The sequence below is a fragment of the Microtus oregoni genome, unplaced genomic scaffold, assembly GCF_018167655.1.
Source record: "Microtus oregoni isolate MIOR12 unplaced genomic scaffold, Mior012 000004F_ref0000308, whole genome shotgun sequence".
NCBI lineage: Eukaryota > Metazoa > Chordata > Mammalia > Rodentia > Cricetidae > Microtus > Microtus oregoni.
In genome coordinates, this window is record NW_024543063.1 from 25,508,776 (window position 1) to 25,530,225 (window position 21,450).

At 40.2% G+C, this 21,450-nt stretch overlaps 1 protein-coding gene across 1 annotated transcript in view; it reads left to right on the forward strand.

The window, feature by feature from the left end:
* Ccdc7 (coiled-coil domain containing 7) overlaps positions 1-2,207 on the forward strand; it is a 46,951-nt gene extending 44,744 nt beyond the window's left edge. Inside the window, exon 17 of the mRNA XM_041650829.1 lies at positions 2,089-2,207. Within this exon, the coding sequence (XP_041506763.1) occupies positions 2,089-2,098 (10 nt within the window). The 3' untranslated portion in view covers positions 2,099-2,207. The remainder of the gene's footprint in view (positions 1-2,088) is intronic.
* The last annotated feature ends 19,243 nt before the right edge of the window (positions 2,208-21,450 follow it).

Consider the following 21,450-nt stretch of genomic DNA (forward strand, 5'->3'; position numbering starts at 1 on the left):
AAAACTCAAAATTTTAGGATAACTTTATATTAAGGACCTGGTTTAAAGCATGATTGGATTTCTAGAACAATGAACTGACTCTTACTTTGAATTTAGTTATCAACTACGTGACCTAGATCTATGAACAACTCAACCCAACTCTGTCTTTCGTTGTCCCAGCCATAAACGTTTTGGTGCCTGCTCGAATCACCCAAGGAAACCATACAGCTTTCCCCCTTGAGTCTCTTTGGTTAGCATGCTGTGATTACTACCAAACCTGCTCAGTCGGGGACAGTGTTCCTTAGGCAAGGGTACTTACCACACAGCACATTCTGTTGGGAGAGTTAGGTTTTTACTGAGTACAAATAAATTGCCAGTGTTTATTTATTTATTCCTTAATTATACAAAGCCTTGTACATAAAGTTTTTACTTTGATCACCTTGCAGAAAATAGAAGAGAATGCTTGGAAGTGTGTGCTTCTATGCTTTCTTACCATCTTTAGATTTCCTTGGTCACAGGCCCAAGCCAATTAGCAGGCATTGGGTCCCCTTTTTAATGTTTGTGGGTTTTTTTTATATATCTTCAAAGTATGTGCCTTTTTTCTATTTCAGCAAAAACTAGACATTGCTTTCCCTTTCCCTTTGCTACCTTACTATGGGAAGGACTTCTGATTTGTCTGTTTGGATTTTAAAATGCGTAGTCAGCATCATAAACATAGTGAGATCATAAGAAAAAGTACTAATAATTAGACTCCCGGTGGAAGCTTAACCATCTCAAGAACTGTCTGGAAAGAGAAACCAAGCAGGATGCTGTCATACTCAGGCTGGGGCGGTCGGGAGTACGGCATAGTTCTATGGCTTCTCTAAAATAACGCGATGACGAGTAGGCTTTGGAAGTTCTGTACTGTCTGAGAAGGAAGTGATGAGCATTGATTCAACTTGTTTTAATATTGCTGTTGACAAACCCAGTAAACTACGTTAGTAAACCACATCTCAGAAAACAGAGCCATGGACTTTAAAACCATATCTTATAGCAATCTCAATGGAAGCATTAAGAAAGCAGTCTCAGGCTGGCCTTAATGGTGCATGCCTTTAATCCCAGCTCTCAGAAAGGAGAAGCCAAAAGACCTTGTGAGGTCAAGGGTAGGCTGGTCAATAGAGGGATTTCCAAGCCATCAGTGCTACAGAGTGAGATCCTGCCTCAAATAAATAAATTTTAAAAGCAAATCTTATCACCTGCTGTACACCTTTAAATAATTCCTCAGGAGATGTTACACCCCATTTACATTTATCAGTGAGTCAGATTTGAGACTCACCATGGAGACTAGTGAATGAAACGGGAGATCACTGGACTGGCAGGTAATATGAAGCATATTACCAGGGAAGAGCCCATTGCACCCAGAAGATTACTTTATTCATTTCCATTCAGTTTATTGTTGCTGTAGGAACTCTCATGCCATGCAAAATCTTGGCTGGAGTGTAAGGGATGCAGAAGGGTGACAAACAATAACTATTGCCCTCACTGTCTGAGCAGTAGAACAGGTTAGATGTGACCCACGCAGAAGAAGCTGAATGTGCACACTAAAGACCTTTGACTAGGCCGAGAATTATACAGCATTTAATTTCAGAAGCAATGGGTTGGCCTTTACAGGGCAATATGATAAAAGATGTCCCCATATGGATAGATCGTGAGACCTACATGAGCCTGTTTAGACTCTGCTTAAGGTGCTCTGTAGGGATAAGTCCCGCCCCTTAGGGGGCGTGTTCGCCTCGGGCTAATGTTTGCCTATAAATTTGGCAAGCATGCTCCCAGCCGCTGCTTCTGCTTTCCTGGTCTCCGCAGGAACGGTGGTTCTGTAATATATATTTACAATCTGTCTGCATTCGTTTACGCCGTTACAGTGCTCAAGGAGAAACCCAGAGATTTGTATTGTTTGTAGTATAGGCTAAAGGCAATACTGAGAACTATGACATTTTGGCTTGGTATACCTTATAGAATTGCCTATTAACAGATGTATTTTAAGTATTGCTAAATATGTTTAAAATTCAAACTGCTAAGCACATGGCACACAGTATGATTCACCAGCCTTCATTTTGGGTTGCTCCTTAGATCCAAATAGAATTTGTGAAATACTTTGGAAGCCCCCCGACCTTCCGAGAGTGGATGGGAGCGAAAGGAGACCCCACCTTCGCAGACATATGGCATTGCTTACAATAAAGAACATTCTTCTGCATGTGGCATGATTAGCAGTTTATTTTGGCTTAGGCAATGAGCTAGTGATAAATATTTAATCAGACAACAGATTTTAATAGTTTATTGCCTCACGCATATGCATTGTTAGACTTTATAAAGTGTTTCACATTGAAACTTAACCTTCAAGGCATGAAAATGTAAACTATTTCTTGGTGTTTCATTTTTAAGAGTTATACATCCAACCTTCATTATTCAGAATATTTTCATGGAAAGTTTTTCTCCCCAATACTACAGAGGCCTATTATAAATCACAAGATGACAAAAATGAAAAAAGTGTTAATCTATGCTGGTTTTCTTCCATAAATTATTAGCTGCTAAGTTTATTTCATTCATTTATCACTTGCTCAACACATATTTTTGTCACTTCCAAATGCCAATCATTCTCTAGTTATGACATTCATATGCAGCAAAGGCAGATAGACCCCTTTTCTTATGTCTACATACAAACAGGAGAGGGTCTGGAAAACAAAATAAAACAAATGCACACAATGACTTTAGAATAGAATAGAAAAGACAGTGAAAACAATTTTTTAAAATCCCTATCTGTACTATTCTCATCGCTATTACCAAACACAAGAAGCAACCCAGAGGAGGAAGAGCCCGCCAGAGCCCACAGTGTCACAGCAGGAACTGTCATGTTGGCTGGGCCTATAAACTCAGCTTCAGTGACCCCCTGCCTTCAGTCAGACCTCATATCCCAAACCATCCACCATCTGAGCACCAACGGTCCAGACATGTGTCATGGGGAAGGATGATTTAGATCTAACTATGCAATAAACCAAAGTGATTTTATTTGGTTACAATTCTGCAAGTAAAAGTTTATATTCCCATTATGGACTCCAGAGGAGACTTCCTTATTCATTCAGTTAACTGTTGCCCTTTGTATTGGCCTTAGTCTATAACTAGTGACTTAGACATAAGAGAGGTTTTCTAGAAGAAATCTAGTAATATAAGAAACAGTGGAGGTAAAATATCCTCAAGGAAGACACCATTCTATGGAGATGTGTACATAAACTGGCACAGTTGGGTTCATCCCTGAAAATGTTCCAAAAAGGGAACCCCTCTTCACATACCCTCTTCACATATCATTACCAAATGATAGGGGAATTGGAAGATAATAGGGAATACCCAGTCAACCACATACATGGAAGAACTTTCTGGTCAGGGCAATGGCCTCGTTATAAAAATTCGCATGAAGGTGGAGCAGCACACACATGATCCCACCTAGAATTCCTGAGGAGTCATCTCTTCCGAGTCATGAAAGGGGAAGTAAGAGAGTCACCCATGCCACCCAGAGATGAAGAACTAACTGCCTCTGCTGTGTCTTGCCATTGTGCTTGGGTCTCATTACCATAATTCTCCCCATCACCTGGCTTTGAACAAACTGGTTTCTAAGTATTGGCCAATAGAAGAGAAGATATCAGTTAGCAGGTTCACCAGATGCAGTAGGTGAAGGTGGAAATCCAGTATCATGGGAGTTACATAGACTAGATCCCATATCCTTAACGAGTCACAGAGAGCTGCTCTGGGTGTCTGCTCCCTATCTGGAATAGAAACATATTTGCTGTCTCCCTTGACATACTCTCCAACCATTCCCCAGACTCAGAAATATGCATGCCTGACAAACACATCTGTTAATGCTCCGTAGATATATAATGTAGACACCCCATTTTATTGAATGGTTTATTTAGGAGAGCTATCCTAATGCAAGAATGATGTCTATGTTTTAAATAAATAATATGTTGTACTCACTTTGCAGTGTGGTTGAAGCAAGGGGAAAAGACAAATAAAACTCTTTATTCCTAATATAGTGATTTCCCCGCACACCCAAACCATGGTCACTCTGGAGTTCAACCTAGTGAAGGGTCTTTACATTATATAACAGCCTGTAACTTGGGAATTGACAATCAATTTGTGAATACATCTCTATCAAATCTTCTGCTCCAATGTTTTCAAGAAACCATTCTACCTCCATGGCCATTTTGTTATTCCCGGGTTATTCTGTCCCGTATATCTGTGGTTATGTAATTTTCGGTTCCACTTTGACCAAGTAATTTGTCCTTTGTGGAGCTTTTGAAACTATCTACAACACAGTCACTGAGATACAGGCCATAGCAACTCACTTGTCTGGTATAAGACTTCACATGAATCATTTCCCATCTTGAGAGTGGCATAAAACTTCTGTGTTCAAAAACAGTAATAACCAAATGAGTCCTATACCACATCTTTATATAATAAGCTTCATCGAGGACTTTATACAAAGTAGTAGCCAAACACATGGAGTACCCTAGGCTCTCATAGATCTCAACGGTATATGTTTCTACTAGGGGCCGCGGATGAATAATAGGAAGTATAGGAGGGGAAGGAGCTTGTCCACATAGTAATTTATATGTTCATAAAAAAAATAGGTACTTCTAGAACTCTTGAGCTGGGAAAGGTGCATGGGAAAAGCAGTCAAGTCCAATATTGTAGGCATTCACAGAAGACCATGTCTTGGCCAAGCTATAAAGTGGTGAAGAGAAACCACTGAAGAGAAACCCTGTTGATCATTTACACTAAAGAGTAATTTTCCCACTATTAGAATAGTTTGGATTTGTCTTATATAGTTTTCTTATAGCTCAAGTTCTATTTTTAATGATGTCTATCATTAAAATGGTGGAGCTAGGTACACAGTCAACACTTCCTGTGTGAACTATCACACACAGGCTTTTTTTAGTGATCCACCACTCATATTTTCTCCAGGAAAATTAATCCAAGTATCTTTAAACTATGGCTTTTGCAGTCTTATAATAATGTGGACTACTAAACCTTCTGAGCTTCTCTTTAATTGAATAATTAATTGTTGTAGAACACATTACTCTGAAGATTTTGACCAATGACATTTGTAATTTTTAAACTATTAATGTTTGTACTAGAACTAAGGAAATATTCAGTTAGTAACGTGCTTATCTTGCAAGTGGGAAAACCTGAATTTGGTCCTCAGAAGAGACAAAGACAGAATCAGGGCATGGTGGTATACATCTGAAATCTTAGCACTGGAGAGGCAAAAGAAACTGGCCTTTGGTCTCTCTTTCTAGCCAACCTAGCTTAATTGCTTAATTGGTGAGCTCTGGGCCCACAAAGACCCTGTTTCAAATGAGGTAGGAATCAATTATGAGTATGTCAACCATAGTTATCCTCTGGCCTCCACGCACATGCCCACATGTGTGTATATGTGCACACACACACACACACACACACACACGTGGACAACTCTAAATATTGAGTTTTATATTTTCAATATTTATATTTTCTATAAATTTCATTTTTAGAATACCTTCGGTTGTAATATATTATACACTTTGAAGCTTAGATTTTTCTTACATAAGATTGTATTATTATACATCTTGTATCACAATAGATAATATCAAATTTGCTCTTCTATATTTGAGTTGATAATTTAAAATTCAGTGTATACAGAAACACCTGTGAGGATTTTGTTTTCACCCTAAAGAGGAGGGTCATGGCTGGAGTGTGTCTTGTTGATAATTTAAAATTCAGTGTATACAGAAACACCTGTGAGGATTTTGTTTTCACCCTAAAGAGGAGGGTCATGGCTGGAGTGTGTCTTGAAAGTGTGAAAACAGTGTTAAGCAAGTTACCCTAAGAAGGATCTTTTTTTTTTCTTTTTTTAAAGAAGGATCTTGAGAAAAAAAAAGTAGGGAAGTTTTCTGTTTTGCCTGGTTGGCTCATGTAGTAGGAGCTTTTGTCCATGGCGTGCCTATGATGGTAAGCATCACTTGGTAACTCGGTATGAAGATGTTGCAATGTCCCAACATGGGGGAATAACACAGGTGTCAGCCAGGAAGTGATTTGTCCTTCCAGCACTAAATGAGCTATAGAAATGCTGTGCCTGTGCAACATGGACACTGTCAAAGCCTGTGCCTCAGTTTACACTGCAACCCTTACCTCAAAGGAAACTTACTCTGAACTTGGAGTTGGCTTGTTTGTTGTTGTTGTTGTTGTTGTTGTTGTTTTTAAAAAAGCAAAACCAAAAACTTTTATTGTCAGAACTTCTCTGGAGAGGTTACTATTCCATTCTGAAATGAAATTCTGAGGCTGTTTTTTTTTTCATGTAAATATGACTAATCAGAAGGCTCCAGACTCTCATACGTTCAATTTGCCTAGCCAGTGATGCTTGCTCTATGCCCTCTTATCATAATGAATGACTACTGCAGTATTTTAAATGCACGTCTCGTGTCTCCACTTCACATCTCTCAAGATGCATTACCATCTTCAACTCGTGGGCCATCAGTTTTGCATCCGAATCACCTTTGATCACTTGATGCATTATAATTGCTTACCTGATATCCTTGTCAATCAAATGTCTCTTCAGTTGCAAACCCAGTGTTTCCCACCTCATCTAACTCTAGACATTTTGTACCTCTAAAGCTTGGAGAAGACACAGCCTAGCGCTCCTGTTGTAGGCCCTTTAGCGGGTCACGATGATGTCCCAGGCGTGCCAGCATTCACACCAGAGCTCTTTAAGTCATTTACAGCATTGCCTCTTATTGAAGAGTACCTAGAATTAGACTTGACCGAGCCGGAGGAAACAGAGATGTGGTCCCTGGTGTCCTTTCCTAATCTCGCTGAAGAAATGGAGGTGTGGTACAGTATAACCTGAAAATTGTTTATTTAGTGTTTTGAATAGTTGCTGATTAAACCTTATCGATACTTTCTTATTTCCAGAAAATATCAAGTTTGTTTTTTAATAACAGCTGGCTTGTATTTAGTATGTTGGAAATAATATTTGGGAAATCTAAGAAAAATGTTGATGGATAAGACATGCTAGCTGGTACTGACAGAAAATTTGATTTAATGATGAATTAAAACGTTTAATTCATGGGATGAGGGAAATTTTCAGTTTTTATTCGAGATTCATCAATAATGATTTTTATAGTATAAAAATTTTGACTATGAATTCATAATCACTGTAACTTTATATACACTTAAAAACCTGAGAAACTGTAAGAGCCACTTTACTTAGAAAAGTATTTAGTTTGGCATTTTTTAGGGCCAAAAATGTGGAGGAAAAGAAAGGCTAAACAATCCATGTACACATGACATATCTCCACAGCTGATTCTGTCATGGGATGAAACAGTCCATGTACACGTGACGTATCTCCACAGTTGATTCTGTCATGGGATGAAACAGTCCATGTACACGTGACGTATCTCCACAGCTGATTCTCTCATGGGATGAAACAGTCCATGTACACATGACGTATCTCCACAGCTGATTCTCTCATGGGATGAAACAGTCCATGTACACGTGACGTATCTCCACAGCTGATTCTGTCATGGGATGAAACAGTCCATGTACACGTGACGTATCTCCACAGCTGATTCTGTCATGGGATGAAACAGTCCATGTACACGTGACGTATCTCCACAGCTGATTCTCTCATGGGATGAAACAGTCCATGTACACGTGACGTATCTCCACAGTTGATTCTGTCATGGGATGAAACAGTCCATGTACACGTGACGTATCTCCACAGCTGATTGTATCATGGGATGAAACAGTCCATGTACACGTGACGTATCTCCACAGCTGATTCTGTCATGGGATGAAACAGTCCATGTACATGTGACGTATCTCCACAGCTGATTGTATCATGGGATGAAACAGTCCATGTACACGTGACGTATCTCCACAGCTGATTGTATCATGGGATGAAACAGTCCATGTACACGTGACGTATCTCCACAGTTGATTCTGTCATGGGATGCTACTAAAGCTGGCCTATGGGGAAAAATCTGTGAGCCATTAGACTTTGTCTATAGAATTAAGTTAGCTAAAATGTAATTTTGTAATGGTGGTTTGACTGTCTGCCTATTTCAGTAGTCTTGGTGATCCCGGGTGTAGCTAAGATCTTCATATTGTTTACGACCTTTTATTTAATAAATTCGGGAAGTAATGAAAAATAAAATGTTGCTTAAATGAGAATGCACATTAGAGTGAAATGCTAGCTTCCTGATAAAAGAAAAATTAAATAGAGCTTTGGTGTGCATTATTTGTTTGTAATTATCCACTATAATTTTTGTCATTAGGCTGAAGCATCAGAACACGTCCTTTCTCACACAGAAGCAGAACAAGTTGAAGGTAAAAAGAGTTTCTGTTGTATATCCTGAGGTGTGAAGGTTTGGGTCTCCCCAGCAGTAAGAACCTTTTAAATATCAATGTAAGACATTACCAGATGATGCGTATGTTCACTGGAGCTTATGTAAGGATCAATTGGATGTAGTCTCACTCCATCACTCAGACTCCGTTTCCACTAAGACTTCTGCGGAAGGAAGTGACAGCTTTGCCTGAACCGAGAGCAGAGTTAGCTACATAAGCTCTTGGTGTATCAGAAATCCATCTGGACATATCAGAAGAGATGACGATTTCTTGTATTGAAAAACTGGGATTTTGCTAGGTTCTTTGAGAATTTGGCATACAATACACATAAAAATAAAGCTAGAGCTATTCCTTATGTATGAAAAGGAAATGTTCGCCCTGGCAGTGCTGAAGCATGCATGGGCAGTCTGTATATGGCGGTTCTGTCCGTATTGGGTTTTGTGGTCTAAGCTGATGAGGACGACTGACCAGGTCTGTATTCCTATCTTTAATACCCCACTTATATTGCATAGCCTTGGCCTGACCTTTTCAAATACAGTATAATGGTTGAGGTTTAGGGTGGGAAGCATCCCTGCTGTGCTTCTCAGAGGAAGTACCTCTGCATCCGCCCCGTGGCAGTGGGGTACTCAGACAGGGAGAGCTCGTGGTGAGGACTCCGTGTCTCTGCATCTGCCCTGTGGCAGTGGGTACTCAGACAGGAAGGGCTCATAGTGAGGACTCTGTGTATGTCGTTATTTTAAGTAAGAGTGGAATTGAACTAACTCAAATTTGAGGCCATTAAGTACACTCACAGTGCTGTATGACTGTCAGGATATCTATTTCCATATCTATTTCCTATATATCTTCATGGCTACAAAGTGACAGCACCCTTTTCCCTCCCCATGTCTGGTAGGATGGTCTCTCTGTGCTGTACCTCATATTGTATCTTTCCTTTCTTCTGTATGTGAGGCTTCCTTCCAACATTTGCTGGAGTGGTGTCATCCACACCCTTAGTCTCTTATCTAATTGTGTTATCCTTTCTATTTCTTTTTATATAACAAATATAAACACACGCATTTGTATATGTGCGTTTGTGTGTGTGGAATGTGTATGGGATGTATGGGTACATGTATGGATATTACTGTGGTTGCTGGAAGATAGTGGCAGATCTCCTGGTGTGTGTATGAGTGTGTGTGTGTGTGCGCGCGCGCGTGTGTGTGTGTGTGTGTGTGTGTGTGTGTGTGTGTGTAATGCATGGGTATTCCTGTGATTGAGAGTGGCAGGTCTCCTGGTGTGTGTATGAGTGTGTGTATGTGTGTGCGTGTGCGTGTGTGTAATGCATGGGTATTCCTGTGATTGAGAGTGGCAGATCTCCTGGTGTGTGTATGAGTGTGTGTATGTGTGTGCATGTGTGTGTGTGTAATGCATGGGTATTCCTGTGATTGAGAGTGGCAGATCTCCTGGTGTGTGTATGAGTGTGTGTATGTGTGTGTGCGTGTGTGTGTGTGTAATGCATGGGTATTCCTGTGATTGAGAGTGGCAGATCTCCTGGTGTGTGTGTGTGTGTGTGTGTGTATGAGTGTGTGTGAGTGTGTAATGCATGGGTATTCTTGTGGTTGGAAGAGAGTGACAGATCTCCTGGTGTGTGTGTGTGTGTGTGTGTGTGTGTGTGTGTGTGTGTGTGTGTCATGGGTACATGTATGGGTATTCCTGTGGCAGATCTCCTGGTGCTCAGGTTACAAGCAGTTGTGAGCTGCATGTTGTCACCGCTGGCAGCTGAGCTCTGCTTCTCTGCAAGAGCAGATAATAAGGTATGGGGTCCAACTTTTTCTTTAATATATGAAAATCAATTTGTCCCAGAACTTAGTTTTTAAATAAAAAAATGTTTTAACTCTTTTTGAAAGAAGTAAGGCTCAATAGAACCATACTTAACCACGGATCTGGTGATAAAGGACGTCTTTGGAGATCATACATCAGGAGGAATGGAGTTTTTAATAATGGGCAGAAAGCAACTAACTCGACAGCTGGTGTATATCTGCCCTGAGTGACACCAGCTTTCGAGTGTGAACATTCTAGCTGTTACACAGACCTCCACTACCCCATAAAAAGCTGCAGTTGTGAAAATGCACAAGATAGTCACAGGTGCATTCTTCTGTGTTCCAAAACCCAACAAAGGACTGTGTTCTCGGAGATCTGTAGTAATAAGGGCGACGGGGCTGCGTCCCCAACACCCCAGCTGCCTGCCCGGCTAGCTTATGCCCCGAAATAATTACACGGACACTGTATTCTTTTAAACACTGCTTGGCCCTTTAGCTCTAGCACTTACAGGCTAATTCTCACATCCCCATCAACCCATCTCTAATAATCTGTGAGAACCGGTCTTACCGGGAAGATTCTAGCCTATGTCCATCCTGGGTCGGAGCTTCTTAGCGTGCCTCTGCCCAGGAGCCAGGAGCATGGCTTCTCTCTCAGGCGTCTGCTCCCGAGAGGAAAGCGGTCGAGTCTCTGAGCCCACTTCCTCTTCCTCCCAGCATTTTGTTCTGTTTACTCCTCCCACCTATCCTCTAACCAATAAAATGGGCCAGGGCAGTGCCTTTATTAGCCAATGACCTTCCTCCATCATTTCCCCTTTGATGTGGGAGTGATTTCTTATTAATAAAGAAACTGCCTAGACCCATTTAATAGGCCAACCCTTAGGTAGGCGGAGTAAACAGAACGGAATGCTGGGAGAAAGAAGCTGAGTCAGGGAGTCGCCATGATTCTCCCACTCCAGACAGACGCAGGTTAAGATCATTCCTGGTAAGCCAGCTCGTGGGCTACACAGATTAATAGAAATGGGTTAGATCAATATGTAAAAGCTAGCCAATATGAAACTGAAACTAATGGGTCAGGCAGTGTTTAAAAGAATACAGTTTCCGTGTAATTATTTCGGGTAAAGCTAGCCGGGTGGCGGGACACAGCCTCGCCGATCCGTATTTCAACAGAATGGCGCCCGACGTGATGGGCTAAATCCACTTAAAAACCTGAGAAGGCTTAAAAATAAGGGAGAGAGACTTTAACACAGATTTTTGCTGTTTGTTGGTGGCGTGCTGTAGAGAGATTTCCTGATTCGGCAACAGCAGCAGAAAAAAAAGCTGCGTCATTTTAAAGTGCGGCTTCTTGGGACTGTGCCGCCAGTGCAAACTCTGGCTTTAAAGCATTTCAATGGATTTTATGGGACTGGATGTTTGTGTTCCCGCTTGGGATCGGAAGGAGAGTGCTCTCAGCGCTCCCCGCCTGCACCTGGGCAGATGGCAGAATCAGGCTTAGGCAGGCGGAAGAGCATGGTGGAAGAGACGTGTTTTCAGACTGCGCAGTGCTCTGCGTGTCAGATTTGGTTGTAACTTGGATAAAAAGAGTTTCTGTGCTGCATGCTCAGTCTCAAAATTAAACTACTGAGTGCAGCTCCAATGAGGACTTGCTGTGTGCCTGGAACTGTGCACAGCTCAGGGGCACCAAATGGATCTGAGGCAGGAGCTGCTGCTCCTTGCTGAACTGTGCTGGTTGGCAGGAACTACCGTAATTACCATAATAACAGCACAGTTAAGGTTTAGACTGGGCAGGACACAGGTGGTACCGTATTACCTGTACATGGTGCAACTTAAGTTTTTAAGAAGTGCTTAACATTTTAAGAAATGCTCCTGGATAGTAAAAATATTACAGATTCACAATAAAACAGATTCAGACATAACAGACCTCAGTGGATCACAGTGTTGGATGAATGTACATAGGCTTGAGAGAGAGAAGAATAAGAATATAGAGAATAAAGTAAATGTCTTAAAAAAAAAGGGTAAAGTCTTTAAAGAGACAGAGTACAGATAGTTAAGAGATTAAAATAAATAAAGAAAAATAAGCCACGTAAAAATGGAAAATTCACAGAGAGTCTGGATTATGTACATTGTGTTTTCTTTAAAATTTTTGACTGTAAAGGAGCTAAGTACAGACAGACATTTCATTACATGGGCTGCCAAGCTAAACCATAATGGATATAAAGGTATTACGATTTCAAAATTTGGGTCTAAGGATATGATACTTTGGAAAGGGTCTTCTTTTGTTTTCACAGAGGACCAGACCCTGTGGATTTCTTCTATCCCAATTTGGTATGATAGACCACGACCTCCCGAAAAGTTGCTGTGAACATCTTCACAAAATTACTTCACTCAACTGCCAACTGAGATGAACCTGACACACAGGTTACACCCTAAACGATCTGATTAACAGCGCCCCCATTCAGCAGGAAGCAGTTTGGAGAGAAAAAACTGCGCCCATGTTCCCAAAATATTGTTTATAAATGTTCTTTTACATTTAAAGGGGGAAATGATATAGGTATGAATAATTTGCATGGATTTAAAGGTCAATTTTGTTATATGTATATGTATTTCTGATATTGATTAAGGTATTGTGATTGTGTAGTTCATTAAAAAATGTAATGTATAATTAAAAAATATAGATTAATGGATAATCATCAGTAATCGTCAAGCTTGTAGTCATGTTAGTTAGATTTTCTAGATATATAGAGATACATTTCAGTTAGATAGACATTCTTCATATCTTTCAAAGACTACAGAATATGTCATTTAATGTTTTAATAACTTAGGACTTTTCATGACAATGAGACACTCTGCTCCTGGCAGCACCAATCTACTTCAAGAAGAAGATAGGCATCGAAGAGGATCCTTATGGAGTTTGATAGCCATTTGGGCAAGAAACTGTTCTTGACTGGACTGTTGCATAAACTGGACAAAGAGAACCCACAGAGAGAGGACTACTGAACTTGCCTAAAGGTGAGACGGTCTTTTGGGGTTCATGACTCATGAAAGAGTCTGTGAGACATTCTACAGGACACAGCAGATAGTGACTGAACTGTCTTTAAAATTTCCTACTTCATGGAAATGTCTGCTGGATATTATGGGCCTGAAGGCTAAAGATGGATGCCCCAACCGTACAAAGGAACTTTGGGCGACTGTCCAGGCAGTGAGATGTCTCTGTCATTTCTAGAGTTTTCTTATTTCTTGTTTACTTAGGTAGTATTATATCCTTCTGGAGTCTTTGATGGAGTTGAAGAATGAATAGATAGTTATTGTTTTCCTTAGTTATGATAAAAGATAAAATAGATATAAATATTGTAACTGTAATTCTTGCTTGATAACTGTTTTGCTATATGTAATTTTACTATGTTAAAGTTAAAGCCTTTCTTTTTTGTTTAAACAGAAAAAGGGGAAATGATGTGGGAGTGATTTCTTATTAATAAAGAAACTGCCTAGACCCATTTAATAGGCCAACCCTTAGGTAGGCGGAGTAAACAGAACGGAATGCTGGGAGAAAGAAGCTGAGTCAGGGAGTCGCCATGATTCTCCCACTCCAGACAGACGCAGGTTAAGATCATTCCTGGTAAGCCAGCTCGTGGGCTACACAGATTAATAGAAATGGGTTAGATCAATATGTAAAAGCTAGCCAATATGAAACTGAAACTAATGGGTCAGGCAGTGTTTAAAAGAATACAGTTTCCGTGTAATTATTTCGGGTAAAGCTAGCCGGGTGGCGGGACACAGCCTCGCCGATCCGTATTTCAACACCCCTTTTTCGGTTTAAACAAAAAAAAGGCTTTAACATAGCAAAATTACATATACCAAAACAGTTATCAAGTAAAAGTTACAATAATCTTTATCATAACTAAGGAAAACTATAACTAACTATTCTTAACTCCATCAAAGACTCCAGAAAGATATATTACCTAAGTAAACAAGAACTAAGAAACTTCAAACTCTAGAAATGACAAAGACATCTCGCTGCCTGGACAGTCACCCAAAGTTCTTTTGTACCGTTGGGGCATCCATCTTCAGCCTTCAGGCCCATGGTATCCAGCAGACATTTCCATAAAGCAGGAAAACTCAAAGTCAGTTCAGTCACTATCTGTTGTGTCCTGCAGAATGTCTCGCAGACTCTTTCAAAATGAATCAGGAACCCCGAAAGATCATCTCACCTTAGGCAAGTTCAGTAGTCCTCTCTCTGCGGGTTCTCTGTGTCCAGTTTATGCAATAGTCCAGGCAAGAGCAGTTTCTTGCCCAAATGGCTATCAAAACTCCATAACGAGCCTCTTCGATGCCCATCTTCCTCTTGAAGTAGATTGGTGCTGCCAGGAGCAGAGTGTCTCATTGTCATGAAAAGTCCTCAGTTATTAAAACATTAAATGTCCTATTCTGTAATCTTTGAAAGACATGAAGAATGTCTATCTAACTGAAATACATCTCTATATATCTAGAAAATCTAACTAACATGACTACAAGCTTTACTATTATCGATGATTATCCATTAACAACCTATATTTCTTAATTATACAGTACATATTTAAATGAACTACACAATCACAATACCTTAATCAAAATCAGAAACACTTATACATATAACAAAATTGACCTTAAATCTCTATCAATAAAGCAAAATCTATACTAATGTAAATTATTCATATCTATATCATATTCCCCTTTAAATGTAAAAGAACGTTTATAAACCATATTTGGGAACATGGGCGCAGTTTTTTCTCTCCAAACTGCTTCCTGCTGAATGGGGGTGTCGTTAATTAGGTCTTTCACGGTATAACCTGTGTGTTAGCTTCATCTCAGTTGGCAGTTGAGCGAAGCAATTTTTTGAAGGCGTTCACACCAACCCTTCAGGAGGGCGTGGTCCATCATACCAAATTGGAATAGAAGAAATGAACAGCATCTCATCCTCTGTGAAAACAAAATAAGAAACTCCTTTCCAAAGTATCATATCCTTAGATCCATATTCAAAATATCTATGTTGGATTAGTTCAGCAGCATTTATAAACAAATATCTTTTAGCAGCTGTTGCTCCTTCCTCAGCATTCAAACAATTCAAAGAGAGCATAATAGCATACAGTATCAAAATTCTCTGTGTATTTTCCATCTTTGTGCAGCTTTGTTTTAACCTCTAGTTTATTTTTACTTTTAACTCTTTGCTTTTTGAGACAGGTTCTCTGTATCTTTGACCTGAAGTAACTCTGTAGACCAGGCTGTCTTTGAACTCTCAGAGATCCGCCTGTCTCTGCCTCCCAGGCATTGGGATTAAAGGTGTAAGCTACTACACCTTGAACTCACAGAGATCTGTTTGTCTCTGCCTTCTAGGCACTGGGATTAAAGGCGTGTGCTACCACACACAACAACTCTCTTCCTTTTTTTGTTTTTTACTTTAAGAACTTCAACTTTTAGTCTGCATATATTTTTAACACACTTTAAACCATTCAGAAATTTTCTCTGTCTTTGAATCTCTCTTTACTGTATATCTCTCTTTTTCTGACCACATGAATCTTTAATTTACCAAGCAATCTCAGTAGGACTAAAGGCGTGGCTTTGCCGGCTAGATCCAGTCCATTCCTTAGCTTTCCAGCCTCATGGCTGAGGTACTGGCTGTAGCCAGCAAGCGAGCTTCAGCAGCCTGTGCTTGCAAACTGCACAAACCGCCTGCGTAAAAGAGTCAGAGTTTGCTGTGGCAGGACAGCCCAGAAAGCTGGCATTTTTAAACGGTGCAGCTTTTTTCCTGCTACGGCTGAAAACCGAAATGCATGCGTTCAGCTTTTTGTCAACACCATTTAAGTGTTTCGTGGCAGGACCTCTTAATGAGCTGCAGGGTTTTGCAGCTAAAGCTGAGTCAGGAAGCCTCTCTCAGATGAGGCGCTTGCTTGCCTCTAGCAAGCAGAGTAGATCCGAGAAATTGTCACTATCAAGAAAACATGCTTTACTCTTTCCCAAGCTTTTTCAGGCTTTCTGTGGATTCAGTTGCCCCACTTTGGGTGCCATATGAAGTAATAGGAGTGGCAGGGCTGCGTTCCCAGCACCCCGGCCGCCTGCTCGGCTAGCTTATGCCCCGAAATAATTACACAGACACTGTATTCTTTTAAGCACTGCTTGGCCCTTTAGCTCTAGCACTTACAGGCTAATTCTCACATCCAGATCAACCCATCTCTAAGAATCTGTGAGAACCGGTCTTACCAGGAAGATTCTAGCCTAGTCCATCCTGGGTCGGAGCTTCATGCCGGGAGTGGGGCATGGCGTCTGCTCCGGAGAGCAGAGCTGTGGAGTCTCTGAGCCCACTTCCTCTGATGTGGAATGATGGAGGAAGGTCATTGGCTAATAAAGGCACTGCCCTGGCCCATTTTATTGGTTAGAGGATAGGTGGGAGGAGTAAACAGAACAGAACGCTGGGAGGAAGAGGAAGTGAGCTCAGAGACTCCACAGCTCTGCTCTCCGGAGCAGACGCCATGCCCCACTCCCGGCATGAAGCTCCGACCCAGGATGGACTAGGCTAGAATCTTCCTGGTAAGACCGGTTCTCACAGATTCTTAGAGATGGGTTGATCTGGATGTGAGAATTAGCCTGTAAGTGCTAGAGCTAAAGGGCCAAGCAGTGCTTAAAAGAATACAGTGTCTGTGTAATTATTTCGGGGCATAAGCTAGCCGAGCAGGCGGCCGGGGTGCTGGGAACGCAGCCCCGCCGCTCCTATTACTTCAGAGATCCACAGGGCTTGAGGCAGAACTAGTCTTGCTGAAGGGCTGACGAAAATTAACCTCCTTTGGGTATATGCCCCAAAGCAGTATTGCTGGGTCTTGAGGTAGACTGATTCCTAATTTGCTAAGAAACCACCATAATGGTTTCTAAAGTGACTGTACACGTTTGCACCCCCGCCAGCAATGGAGGAGTGTTTCCCTGGCTTCACATCCCTTCAGCCATCAGTGTTTTTGATCTTAGCCATTCTGAACGGTAGAAGGTGGAATCTCAGAGTTGTTTTGATTTTCCTTTCTCTGGTGGCTAAAAAGGTTGAGCATTTCCTTAAGTGTCTTTCAGCCATTAGAGATTCTTCTGTTGAGAATTCTCTATTCAGATCTATACCCTATTTTTTTAATTGGATGATTTGGTACTTCAATGTCTAGTTTCTTGAATTCTTTGTATATTTTGGAGATCAGCCCTTTGTCAGATGTGGGGTTGGTGGATGTAGGTGACAGTCTGTGGAGTCACTGGCAGTGCAGTCAGATTCCAACCCTAATGTATGAACTGACTTTGTAGATACCTTGTTCAACCTAGGAAGGCATCCAGAGAGGCCTTGGTCCTGTCTCAGTGAGGTGATGGAGCAGATGGGGATGGGGAGGGGGGAGTAGTGGAGTGAGGGGAAGGTGGGGGTAGCAGAAACTGAGATTTGTATCAATCAATCAATCAATAAGTAGAGAAAAAATTAACATGTTTGCCTCATTTTCCAGAACTTGACTAGTTTATTAAGGATGTGTTCTTTCTCACTGAATTGTATTGACACTGTGGTTTTAAAAAAGGAATCTTATCTTCTGTGTGCTTGATTCTGTTCTGTTGGTACACATGTCTGTATTTCTTCCAATCCCATCTTATGTTCATTGTGTGGTTGAGGGTGGATTTTGAAATGGAAGTTGTGAATCCTCAATCCTCATCCTTCATTTAATATTGTTTTTGTCTGTCTATGTTCTCTTATAATCCCACACATATTTTTAGATTCAACATTTATTTATTTATTGTAAAACGGCCTACAAAGTTTGATATTTATTTCAATCAATCTGTTAATCAACATGACAAATATTAATCTCTTATAAATTTTAAATATTACTATTTATGAGACACATTTTTATTTTTGTATTCTTTGGTTGCTCTTAGCAATGTCTGATAGTCTTCAATGTGTTCTTTAGACTCTTTGCTTACTGTTATTACTATGTGTTTCTTACTTTATTTTACGTATTTTGTTGCACAGATTTTTTTTTTAGCTTCCCTGTCTTTAATCTGAAGTGAATGGAATCAGACTGGATGTGTTTTTACTCAACATTTCATTTTAATAGTCATTAAAACTGATATATTTAACCACACGCAATTAACCGTTGTTTATTTTCCACACACACGTGACCTCTGTTTTGTCTCTACTATAATGTTTGGTAGTGTGTGTGTGTGTGTGTGTGTGTGTGTGAGAGAGAGAGAGAGAGAGAGAGAGAGAGAGAGAGAGAGAGAGAGAGATATGTGGTCTTTTTGTTAAACTTTGCTGGCGTGATGCCATCTATATTATTATAAGTGATGGAATTTACCTGTTTCCTTTTTTTCTCTTTTTGTATTTTCGGAATCTCTTATAATTCCATACAGATTCTTGAGCTTTTCTCCATTTAGGATGATGTTGACTGTGTGATTACTATAAATTGACTTTATTATGTTGAGCTATGTTCCTTATCTCCAAACTTTTTATCATGAGATGTTGGGTTTTGATTTTTTTTATTGTTTTTCTTATTTTTTCTTTTTTCTTTTTCCTCCTCCTCCTTCTCCTCCTCCTCCTCCTCCTCCTCTTCTTCTTCTTCTTCTTGTTTTTTTTTGTTGTTGTTGTTGTTGTTTTTCGAGACAGGGTTTCTCTGTAGCTTTGGTGCCTGTCCTGGAACTAGCTCTTGTAGACCAGGCTGGCCTAGAACTCACAGAGATCCGCCTGCCTCTGCCTCCTGAGTGCTGGGGTGAAAGGCATGCGCCACCACTGCCTAGAAACGTTGTGTTTTGTTAAAGACCCTTTCTACAACTAATGAGATTTTTTTTTCAGTTTCTTTCTCTGGTAGATCACATTTATTGACATATATATGTTGAACTATTCCTGCTTCTCAAGGATAAAGCCAATTTATTCATGGTTGATCATCATTTTTTATGTGTTTTTGAATTCAACTGACATATATTTTGTTGAGAATTTTTGCACTATATTAATAAAGGATATTGGCCCAATTTTGTTATGGTGGTGTGGGTCTTCCCCCTCTTTTGATTATTTATTCCTTGTTTCCTTCTGAGTGTAGCTCTTGACTGTGACATTTTCCTTCACTGCCTTCTATAATAATTGGGCCAGTGGACAGAAAATGTTGGAATTTATTTTTTATTTTTGTTTAATTTATTTATTTATTAAGGATTTCTGCCTCCTCCCCGCTACCGCCTCCCATTTCCCTCCCCCTCCCCTGATCATGTCCCCCTCCCTCATCTGCTCGAAGAGCAATCAGGGTTCCCTGACCTGTGGAAAGCCCAAGGACCGGCCACCTCTATCCAGGTCTAGTAAGGTGAGCATCCAAACTGCCTAGGCTCCCCCAAAGCCAGTACGTGCAGTAGGATCAAAAACCCACTGTGATTGTTCTTGAGTTCTCATGGAATTTATTTTTTATCATGGAATGTTTTTCTTTCTCCATCAATGTGACTGATATTTTTCTGGGTATAGTAGTTTGGGCTGATATCTATGTTCTCTCAGAGCTTGTAGAACATCTTTCCAGCTTTTCTGGCTTTCAGAGTATCCTTTGAAAACCCAAATGTTATTCTAATGTCCCTTCTTTTATGTGTGACTTGGCCTTTTCACCTTGAAGCTTTCAGTATCATATCTTTGTTCTGAGCAGTTACTCTTTTGATTGTTCTGTGCTGTGGGGAATTTCCTTTCTGGCTCTATTTTCCGTTCTTTCTACCTCCTTTCCTTGATAGGTATCTCTTTCTTTAGATTGGGAATATTTTCCTCTGCAATTTTGTTAAAAGTATTTTAAATTCCTTTTTTTCTTTATTTCTCATATTTAATTCCTTGTTTTATAAATTTTTGTTATTTTATTTTCTTATATTAACAAATAAGAAAAACTTATTTGCTGATAAATTATCCTGTTTTTAAAATTTTTTGAGATTTTTGTATATAAATACTGTATTTACACCATTTCCACTCCTCCTTCTCTCTTCTGCAACTCCTCCTGTGTTTTCCCCTTCCTCCAAATTCATGACCACTTCCTCTTTAAATATGTAAGTACATGCACATACACAAATACATACACACACAAACACATAGATGTATTTACACACAAACAACACACACACACACACACACAAACGTGATTCTTTCTCTCTTAGCTATTAATTGCTTGCAGCTTTTTTTCTAGAGGTGAAGCCTTGGAAATATCTTCCATCCACTCTAGCATGTCAGCTGAGGTGGCCATTGTGGCACTGCTGTTTATGCTCAATTTTGTTGACATTTCATATGTCATAAACATGACAACCACCCCTGTCATGTTTAAAAGTCAGTTTTCCACAGCCGGCCTTCTAGTCTCCTAGCCTTACAAGACTTTCTTCCTCCCTTCTGAGATGCTTTCTGCGCCTTGGGTGGACAGGTATAATAGTATCTCTTCTGAAATGCTGAGTCTTGGGTGGACAGGTATAATAGTATCTCTTCTGAGATCCTGAGCCTTGGGTGGACAGGTATAATAGTATCTCTTCTGAGATGCTTTCTGAGACTTGGGTGGACAGGTATAATAGTATCCCTTATCTTGTGGCTAAGAGACCAATAGCTACCTGACTTCTCACAGTGTAGACTGAAAGTCTCTGGGAAGTCCAACATCTAGGTTATTTACATCTAAAAGTGAGAGAAAAGGTTATTGCCATCTTCTTTCCATGTGGGAGGTGATGTATGCTGTGAGTATGTTTTATTGCCATTGGTTAATAAAGAAGCTGCTTTCCACCAATGGCTTAACAAAGTAAAGCCAAGCTGAAAGAGATTTAAAGAGAGAATGGGCAGAGTCAGGGAGAAGCCATGTAGCCGCTGCAGGAGACAGATGCACTGGAACCTTGCTGGTAGGCCACAAACCTCATGGTAAAATATAAAATAATAAAAATGGGTTAATTTAAGATAATTTAAGATTCAAGTGCTAAATAGCAATACACTTAAGTGATTGGCCAAGCAGTGGTTTAAATAATATAGTTTCTGTGAGTTTATTACGGGACTGGGTGGGATAGAAACCTCCAACAACCTTCATTTACATTTGAATTCTAGCTAGCTCATAATAGGATTTTCTGTTTAGTATACTGAACAATTGTTTTTTGCAGTTTCTTCTAAAATGCCAAATGAAATTATTGCACCAGAAGATTTGCTACCAGAAGCCCCAGTAACTACAGTGAGGCAACTCTACAGCCAAGGGAGACGCAAATGTGAGCATGGCCACATAGAATATTGACATTATTATCATAAGC